This window comes from Eriocheir sinensis, chromosome 37 (genome assembly GCF_024679095.1).
Source record: "Eriocheir sinensis breed Jianghai 21 chromosome 37, ASM2467909v1, whole genome shotgun sequence".
NCBI classification, from domain to species: Eukaryota; Metazoa; Arthropoda; class Malacostraca; order Decapoda; family Varunidae; genus Eriocheir; species Eriocheir sinensis.
The window spans coordinates 4,765,177-4,775,176 of record NC_066545.1 but is presented as its reverse complement, the minus strand read 5'-3'; the positions used below and the strand labels follow the sequence as shown (position 1 = coordinate 4,775,176).

The 10,000-nt window shown below is 47.8% G+C and overlaps 2 protein-coding genes across 2 annotated transcripts in view; one reads left to right on the top strand and one right to left on the bottom strand.

The window, feature by feature from the left end:
• LOC127008110 (uncharacterized) overlaps positions 1-10,000 on the bottom strand; it is a 159,708-nt gene that overhangs the window by 138,117 nt on the left and 11,591 nt on the right. The gene's annotated exons all lie outside the window — the stretch shown is intronic.
• Positions 1-10,000, top strand: part of LOC127008107 (cytochrome P450 6k1-like) — a 34,932-nt gene that overhangs the window by 18,426 nt on the left and 6,506 nt on the right. Inside the window, exons 6-8 of the mRNA XM_050879711.1 lie at positions 2,067-2,256; positions 2,895-3,051; positions 7,902-8,036. Of these exons, the coding sequence (XP_050735668.1) occupies positions 2,067-2,256; positions 2,895-3,051; positions 7,902-8,036 (482 nt within the window). The remainder of the gene's footprint in view (positions 1-2,066; positions 2,257-2,894; positions 3,052-7,901; positions 8,037-10,000) is intronic.

Sequence of the window (10,000 nt, the reverse complement as noted above, 5' to 3'; positions counted from 1 at the left end):
CATGCTCTTACTCCTGCACCTCCCCCCGCACATCCCCACGCCCTCCCACCCACCCCCACACATCCCCCCACCTTACTATTACTCCTCCACCTTTCCCTATACATCCCCACGCCCTTCCACCCACCCCCACACATCCCCCCACCTTGCTATTACACCTGCACCTTCTCCTATACAGCCCCACGCCCTCCCACCCAGCCCACAAATCCGCGACCCCATGTTATTACACCTGCACCTTCCCCTACACATCCCCACGCGCTTCCATCCACTCCCACACATCCCCCCCCCTTGCTATTAAACCTGCACCTTCCCCTATACATCCCCACGCCGTCCCACTCGTTTAAACACTCCCACACATCCTTCCACACCTCTGTATCCACGCCCGACTATACCCACACAATCCCCCACGTCTTTCCACCCGCCTGTACACACCCACACCTTCCTACCCACACCCCTCATTCCCACTTCCTCCCACCCACTTTTACACACACTACCTCCTTCCTTCGTCCACCTCACGCTTCCTCATAAAACCCCATGATGCCGTGAAGGGCGTGGAGGGCATGAAGAGTAGGGCAAAAATTCGGACCTTCCTCCCCTCATCCTCCCACTTTGCGTCCGTAACACTCCCTGCATATTGACAGTCTCCGTAAAGGCCGCCTAAAGTTCAGCTGCTCCGGCAAAATACAATATGCTTTAATAATCTCCCGTTAAAGCGCAAGAGAGAGAGAGAGAGAGAGAGAGAGAATATGTGTGTGTGTGTGTGTGTGTGTGTGTGTGTGTGTGTGTGTGTGTGTGTGTGTGTGTGTGTGTGTGTGTGTGTGTGTGTGTGTGTGTGTGTGTGTGTGTGTGTGTAATTCACCACGGCCTAATCACGAGCTGGACTCTGCTGCCAGTACCTCCTGACGTGAGCAAGTGTCATATATTATTGTCTCTGGGTACTGTTAGACCTCACACACCACACACCCCATCCCCCTTGCTCAAAGGGGGACAGTAACCACTCATAGTCAACGGAAAGATCCGGCCTGAGCGGGGCTCGAACCGCCGCCTGTTTGGCGTGAAGCCTTGCAGCGCGGCGCTCTAACCAATTGAGCTACCGGAGTGTGTGTGTGTGTGTGTGTGTGTGTGTGTGTGTGTGTGTGTGTGTGTGTGTGTGTGTGTGTGTGTGTGTGTGTGTGTGTGTGTGTGTGTGTGTGTGTGTGTGTGTGTGTGTGTGTGTGTGTGTGTGTGTGTGTGTGTGTGTGTGTGTGTGTGTGTGTGTGTGTGTGTGTGTGTGTGTGTGTGTGTGTGTGTGTGTGTGTGTGTGTGTGTCCCGCCCCGCCCTTGTCTGCTTGTTTGAATACACACACACACACACACACACACACACACACACACACACACACACACACACACACACACACACACGCGAGGCACAAAAAAGCCCCAGCAAGCCTCGTTACACACGCCAACACGCCAGCACCAGCAGCACCACTGCTGCCTGTACCCTGCCTGCCCTGCACCACCGCCCGCCACACCTCAACGCACCTCGCTCTTTAGGTCCGGGTGAGCGCGCCACGAGCTGAGAGGCGCCGATAAGGTCTCGTGTTTCAGCAATGTGTGGAGGCCCGAGAGAGGAAGGAGAAGCACGGCTTAGCCCAAACACACCTTCAAAGCAATAATTTAACACGACGACCAACAATTACCCTTTCACAGCTTACTCAAACACCTTAAACCCTCATATATAACTTCATATCAATACTTAAGCAAGGCTACCACATATTAACCTTTCTCACCTCACTCAAGCATATTATTTAAACCCCCAAATAAGACTTAATCAATCTCAATAACCCCCCTTCAATATGCACCCTGATTAAGCCACTTCTGAACCCCACTCAGACCCACTTAATCTCTCCCAAGGCTCATTCACCCGATTTAATCCTTTCAACGCCTTTACAGCCCCTCCGCACCCGTAATGCTCTCGCCCTAATGAAGTCATTCCTGAACCCCACTCGGACTCAGTAAATCTCCTTCAAGGCTCATTTCGTCCTAATCACTCCATTCAGCACCCACTCACCCCTCCCCGCCCACAGATGCTGCTGGTGGCTGTGAGTCCTAAGGCGGCGCAGTTGGCGAGCGCTGCGGGACTGCGGTACACGAGCGAGGAGTTCACCTTCTTCCTGAGAGTAGCCAAGCACGCCCTGGCCGCCCGCCGAGCCGCCCGCACCCCTCGAGGAGACTTTCTGGACCTGCTCCTCGAGGCCACAGCGCAGAGCAAGCAAGGTGTGTGTGTTTGTTTTGTGTTGGGGAGGGTTGGGGTGGGTAGGGTTGGGTTGGGTTGAGTTATATTGAGTTGCACAAGGGTTGGGTGAGGTTGGGGTGGACTGGGTTGGGGTTGGGTTAGGCTGGGTTGGGTTGGGTTGGAACTGATCTGGTTAGGTTGGTTATGATGTGTTGCGATGTGATTTTTTTTTTTTTTTCTGCGTATATGACTCCGTGCTAAATCTGTCAAAGAACACGCATATCCTTCCCCTACCTTCCCACTCACATCCCTTCCTCCCTCCTCACTCCTCACATCCCACCCTCTCCACCTCCAACTCACCATCCCTCACATCCCTTCCCTCCCTCCCCCAGTCACACACTCACATCCCACATCTTCCTCCTGCAATCACCCCTCACATCCCAGCCTCTTTCTCTACACACTAACATGAGTACATCCCACTTACCCTTTCATCCTACCAACACATCACCCTTTACATCCCTTTCCTCCTTCCACACACACTCACATCTCACACACTTCATTCCTCCAACCCCTCACTCCTTGCATCCCTCCCTTCCTTCCTCCTAAACAGATATTCACATCCCAACCACCCACCCATCCATCCCTCCTTCACCCCCTCACCCCTCACAATACCCCGCAGGCCTGAGTGACGATACCCTCGCTGCCCAGACCATCCTCTTCCTGCTGGCTGGCTACGACAACACGGCCAACACGCTAGCTATGAGTCTACACCTGCTGGCCCACCACCCGCCGGCCAGGGCAAGGCTGCGTAGGGAGCTGGCCTGTGCCGTTCTCAAGTGAGTGAAAAAAGGGAAAAAAATATATATATAAAAAGGGTAGATTTGACACTTCCTACAAACACTTCCAATTCTTTTTTTTTTTCTCTCTCTCTTCCGTGAGGTAGTGTTTGTTTAGTCTTTCGTTCCCTTTTTCTATGTTTTTGTTCGTTATTTTTTGGGGGATAGGTATTGTTGTGATCTCTCTCTCTCTCTCTCTCTCTCTCTCTCTCTCTCTCTCTCTCTCTCTCTCTCTCTCTCTCTCTCTCTCTCTCTCTCTCTCTCTCTCTCTCTCTCTCTCTCTCTCTCTCTCTCTCTCTCTCTCTCTCTCTCTCTCTCTCTCTCTCTCTCTTAATTCTAAGGTGAACAAACAAGAGAGAGGTAAATTTGACACTATATACGCACACTTTCATTTTCTTTTAGTTAGTCTTTCCGTATTTTTGCTCGTTATATCAAGACCTCTCTTTCCTTTTTTTGCGTGTGTGTATTTTTGCTCGTTATTTTGACATGAATCTTTCAATAACCATTTTACTGTTTTCTGTATTTTTGCTCTTGCTTTGTTTGACAGGTATGGTTCCGTCATCTATTTTTCTTTTTACAGTATTTTTGCTCTTTGATTTAGAGGCATTATTCAGTTTTTTTTTGTCCTTTTTTCTGTATTTTTGTTTTTTGTTTTGACAGGCATTGTTCCGTGATCTTTTTATTTTTCCTTTTTCCTTTATTTTTCCTCGTTATTTTGACAGGTACCGTTCAATGATCTTTTTCATCTGCATTTTTTTTTTTCGTTGTACAGTAATCTTTCTTTTTTTCCTTTTTCTGTATTTTTTTGCTCGCTATTTCGACAGGTATCGTTTACTTTCCCTTTTTTCTGTGTGTTTGACAGGTATGGTTCAATGATCTTTCTTTTCCTTTTTTTCTGTATTTTCGGGGTTTTTTTCTGACAGGTATCGTTAGTGAGCTTTGTCTACATTTCCTTCCCGGTTTTTTTCCAATTTTTTCACGCTCTCCATCCCTTCGGCGAGTCACTAACAGCCACACACTATGCACGGCCAAGGTTCCCCAATTCCCACGTGCCATAATATAAAGTCATGCACAGAGGGGACAATGTGCCGGAGATGAGCACGGAGACCACGCGCATCTTTAGAGTATGCCCCCAACTTTTAATATAAGAGATTCAATAGCATAGCCTTTTTCCTTTTATTTGTGTGGTATAATAATTTTTGTTGAGTCAGCGTGCGGGCGACTCCTGTTTCTTTACTTCTTTTTTCATTCGGAAGGACACAAACTTATCAATACACACAATAAGAGAGACAAAAACACAAATAAAACACCTCGCCGGCTCATGCAGTACCACAAATCCAAAAGTTAAAAGTAAAGTTTGGATGGAAAGTCAATTCTCTCTCCCTCTCTTCTTTTCTTTTTTGTTTTGTTTTGTTTTTTTCGTTTTATCCTTTTGGTGGAAGGAAGCAACGTCTTGAGTCGGAGGAAGGACACACAGAAAGGAGGAGGGGGAGGAGGAAGAAGAAAGGGGAGAGTGGAGGACGAGGGGAAGGAGCAGGAGGAGGTGGAGGCGAATGGAGGGAGGGAGGTGGGGGAGGGGGGGGAGGACACACAGAACTCAGTCGTGGAGAGCTACACCCCCCGATCAATGGAACAGCCTATCAAGGAGAGAGACGTCCATCCCTCCTCCTATTTCCGAGTCCTACAGAGTCCTACAATTTATATCCTACACTGCCTCCTTAACCCCGTCGTATGTTCCACTTAAGACGTCCTGCAATCCGTATTTATTCTCCCTCCTGACTTAGTTTTAATGATATTTTATGATTCGCTACTCTACTTCTGGCACGGTTACTCTCTCTCTCTCTCTCTCTCTCTCTCTCTCTCTCTCTCTCTCTCTCTCTCTCTCTCTCTCTCTCTCTCTCTCTCTCTCTCTCTCTCTCTCTCTCTCTCTCTCTCTCAAACACACACACACACACACACACACACACACACTACTCATCCTCCCTTTCTCTATCGTCCATAAAGGCGCCATCAACTATCACATTTTCCTTCACCGTCTCTTCTCTACCTTCATCTTCGTTATATTCTTCACACGTCTTTATCCGTCGCTTCATATGGCTTTCGCGGCACACCTTTGCCAAATCGCTATACCGACTGACGAACTACACTTGTTTGTCCGTTTGTTTCCTCGGAGGCCGGTCAGCATGCGTGATGGCGTGAGAAGAGAGAGTGTGAGAGAGAGAACTGGGAGGGAATCTCTGGCACGTTCCATGGCTTCGCCGCATCGTTCCCCGAGTTAAAGAAAGTTGATCAGTATCTCTGTTGTCCCGTCTCCCTTGCAAGAAAACTACAGAGCAAACTGTTTCTTCCTCCTCCTCCTCCTCCTTCTCTTCCTCTTCTCCTCCTCCTCCTCCTCCTCCTCTTCCTCCTCCTCCTTACAACAAAAAATATAAGTCTGGGCAGGACGCAGCTCGCTAAAACTTTTACCTTCGCTGTATTTTCGGGTAAACAACAGCAGTGGGGCCTTATTTTTACGCTTGTTTGCTGCCCACCTACGACCAGCGCGGCTTTAGGGAAGAAATTACTGTAACATTTCCTGGCGGTGACGAGATCTTGCAGCGCGTGAAGGAAACAAGTTGTGAGCTGAACTGAAGTGAAGGCCCCGACGAGTCCCTGCTTTTGATAATTTTGCCGAGTGTGTTTAGTGTGTTAATCATATTTGTAGCCAACCTTACGACCACCACGCCTTCAGGTAGAAAATTACGGTAGCATTTCTGGACCGGGACGAGCATGAAGTCAAGAGGCTGCAGGTGAAATACAGGCTCCAGCGAGTGTCTGGTTTTGATAATTTTGCCACGTGTGTTTAGTGTGTTAATTATGTGTTGGCTACCTGCGACCACTACGCCTTTAGGTCAGAAATCACAGCAACTTTTCTGCCCTGAGACGAGAGCGAATCTACGAGTAAATGACGCATAAAGAAAAGAAGTGTGTGATTAAGCCCAGACGATTTCTCAAGTGTTGATTAGATTGCCTAGCGAAGTTTATGCCTTTAGTTAAGAAATCACTGCAGCATTTATGACCTGAGACGAGACCCAAATAACACGAAGAAAAGAGGTTGCGGCTGATTAATTCAAGGCCCCGACGAGTCTCTTCATTTGACACTTTTGCCACGTGTGTGTAGTGTGTTAATCTTGTGTTGCCTGCCTTCGACCACCTTTATGAAGTCACTAACCTTTCCGGCCTGAGACGAGACCCAAATAACACGAAGAAAAGAGGTTGCAGCTGATTAATTCGAGGCCCCGACGAGTCTCTTCATTTGACACTTTTGCCACGTGTGTGCAGTGTGTTAATCTTGTGTTGCCTGCCTTCGACCACCTTTATGAAGTCACTAACCTTTCCGGCCTGAGACGAGACCTTAAAGACACACAAAGGAAAGAGCCTGTGAGTGATTTTCAAAGGTCATAATAATAGGACTCATAATTCTCATAATATTTCCACGTGTATGTCATCCACGTATTAACAAACTCTACGCGTATTGTATTGACTCCATTGTATTATTGCTTTGGTGTATTGTACTGTTGCGTGTCCCTTCTCCCCCCCCCTCTATGTCACCCCCACCCCCCACCCCCGTTGTTGTCGCTCCAAGGGATGATGATGAAGATTGTGTTAAGTGATTTTGCTCCACCTCTTTTATAAGGCGCACGACAGCTTGATGGGCGGCGATCTAATGAAGAAATATCCTTTATGCGAGAAAATTGAGGGAGGGGCAGGGGAGGAGGAGGGGGAGGGGGGTAGGAGGAGGAGGAGGAGGGGTAGAGGGGGGTAGGAGGAGGAGGAGGAGGGGAGGAGTGATAGAGACAACAGGGATGAAAGAGAGAGAGAGAGAGAGAGAGAGAGAGAGAGAGAGAGAGAGAGAGTTTGTTTATTGCTTAATCTAAGGAAAACGAAAGCTATAATTAGGCCTAAATATAAACGAACTCATTACTTTACCTTACCTTACCTTACTTTACACTTAACACTTAATAAACACTTCCTTACCACCTCAAAAATATATATAATCATCCATCGCTCACAGCCACCCCCATCACCCCTGCAACCCCTCATTTCCCCTCATTGTCCCCCCTAACCCCCCATTCCCCTTCCTTAACCCTTCCCCACCTCACTCCCTTACCTGACACCCTCCCTTTCTAACCCCTTATCCCTCATCCCTTGAATCCTTATCCCTCTTTCCATTTGCTCAATTTCCATTTATTCTTTACCCTTTCTTACAAACATCCCTTCATCCGTCACCCTTCACCCTTCACCCATTCATGCCCCGCTCCCCTTCCTGCACCCCTCCCTCTATTTCTAACCCCTCACCCCCCATCCTGTCACTTAGCACCCCCTTCTTACAAGCTCCCTTTCACCCTTAATCTTTCACTCTTCATCCGTCAGCCTATCACCCTGCACCCCTCACCCATCATCTCTCACCCTCCACATCAATTCACTATGTCGCCTTTCTCCCATGACCACTCTTATCCCCCCCCCTCACCCTTTCTTCCTCAACCCTTACCCCTTGCCTCTCACCTCTCATCCCTCTTTCCCCATCACTGCACTCTATCACTCTTCACCCACGACCACCCTTAACTAGCCCTTACCACAACCCCTTCTTCCTCAACCTTCACCCTTTACCTCTCACCCCTGTATCGCTCTGTATTAATCACTTCACTCTATCAATCCTCTCCCACCTGCCACCACCCCTTACTGCCCCTTCTGCCCCGTCTCACTTCCCAACAACCTTCACCTCTCATCCTTCATCCCTCTTTCCACATCACTACAGTCTATCACCCTTCTACCACGACCATCCCTTACTCTCCCTTCTCCCCCGTCAGGAGCGGCAGCAGCAGTGGGCGGCTGAGCTACGAGGAGGTGACGGAGCTCCCTTACTTAGACGCGGTGGTGTGTGAAACGCTGCGCCTCTACCCCGCAGCGCCCGTCATCGAGAGGGTGTGCACTGAACCCTGCAGGTGAGCGCCACACGCCACACGCCACCTGGGCCCACGCACGCCTCAAGCTGCTGCCGGGTCTATCGTTCTCCCTCACTCGCTCTCTATATATCAAGGCCCTGCAGCCCTCAGTGATGCCAAGCTTCAGTGGGCGGCTTCATATCTGTCTGTCTGTCTGTCTAGTTATGTTTGTCTCTGTCTGTCTGTCTCTGTTTGCCTGCCTCTCTCTCTCTCTCTCTCTCTCTCTCTCTCTCTCTCTCTCTCTCTCTCTCTCTCTCTCTCTCTCTCTCTCTCTCTCTCTCTCTCTCTCTCTCTCTCTCTCTCTCTCTCTCTCTCTCTCTCTCTCTCTCTCTCTCTCTCTCTCTCTCTCTCTCTCTCTCTCTCTCTCTCTCTCTCTCTCTCTCTCTCATTGAAGTAGAGTCCTTCATGTCTGAGGCAAGCTTCATTAGACTTCACAGACATTCATGCCGCGCAAACACATTTACATATATTACTGGGACTTTCTTTCAACCTCCAAGTCTTTAACTGGTCACTCTTTTCCTTCATTATCTCACTCTGTGTACACAAAGATTCATGCAGTACAAACACATCTGCACATTATTTAAAGTTTCCAGACGCCTTCCACATCAGTCTTAGATGTTCTTACGTTGGCTTCAGAATCATCAGTATGTTCACCTAATTACATGTTTTTTAAAGCTTCCAAACCTTCACCTCAAGTCTTAGTTCTTCCTCTCCCTCTTTTGCCTCATAATCAAAGTCACTTATTTACACATTATTTAAAGCCTCCAGACGCCTTCTATTTAAGTATTAGCTCTTCCTCTTCCTCTTCGGCCTCAGTATCAATATTAGTTTCTTATTTACGTACTAGCTAAAGCTTCCAAACGCCTTCGACTTCATTTTTAGCTCTTCCTACTCTGATCTCGATATGTTATGCTGCCAGACGCCTTCATTGTAATCCTAAGCTCTTCCTCTTCCTCTTTGGCATCAATATCATGAGTATGTTAACTTATTTTCCTGCGTAACCATTCGCGGCTGTTTTATGCCCATGTTACTCTTGTGTAGCAGTTTCCTGTGCCAATGTTGCTATGTGTCTTGTGTTGCTTCTGTGGTCCTTCCTTAATAAATAAAATAAAAAGGTGTGTTGATGTTGGGACACGCTCTCTCGCAATACAGCATCGTTTTACTCTTCCTGATGCTGTGTTACGTTGCTCCGGTGTCACTGTTATGTTCTGGTATGTTACCCCAATGTGCTAATTTGTTATTCCGGTGTGTTAATGAGTTGTAATAATGTGTTCATGTTTTACTCTGGTGGTTTGGTGTGTTGCTCTGGTTTCATTTGATTATGTTGTTGTTTATCTATGCTTTATTAAGGGACGGGCTACCAATGAGGACGAGTGGTGTGTGTTGTGTATTCTACCTGTGTTCTACCTGTGAATATCTGTGGTTACCTGTGACGTCACGCAAGGTATGTAGTATTGAGTGCTTTTATATGTCACTTTTTTTTTTTTTACAGCTAAGGAGACAGTTCAAGGGCGTAAAGAAAAATATTAAAAAAAAGCCCGCTACTTACTGCTCCTGAATAGAGGTCAAAGGAGTGTCCAAAAAGAGAGGTCAATTTCGGAAGGAGGGGAACTATAACCTTACATTTCCGGCTTATTCTAGAGTGTTGTGGGGTCTCTGGTATCGTGTTGCAGTGTTAGGGTGAATTACAAGTATGTCACTAAATCATCCTCCACTCCTTCTATTTCCTGAAGTGAAGCTCTTTTTTTTCTTTTTTTTCGGTTAGAGAGGCTCACTAAAGGCTAGCTAAACAAAAGACACAAAGAAGCTCCCCTCACTACACAGCTCCCACCAAATAAGAGAGAATGACGAAGTTTCCCCTAAAAGAAAGGGCTAACTAGTTTCGGGTGTGTCGCTCACGCCTTCAAATGGAGAGCATCACGACGACTCGGGAATCACTCAAACTATTTGCTCGGTATTGCGTC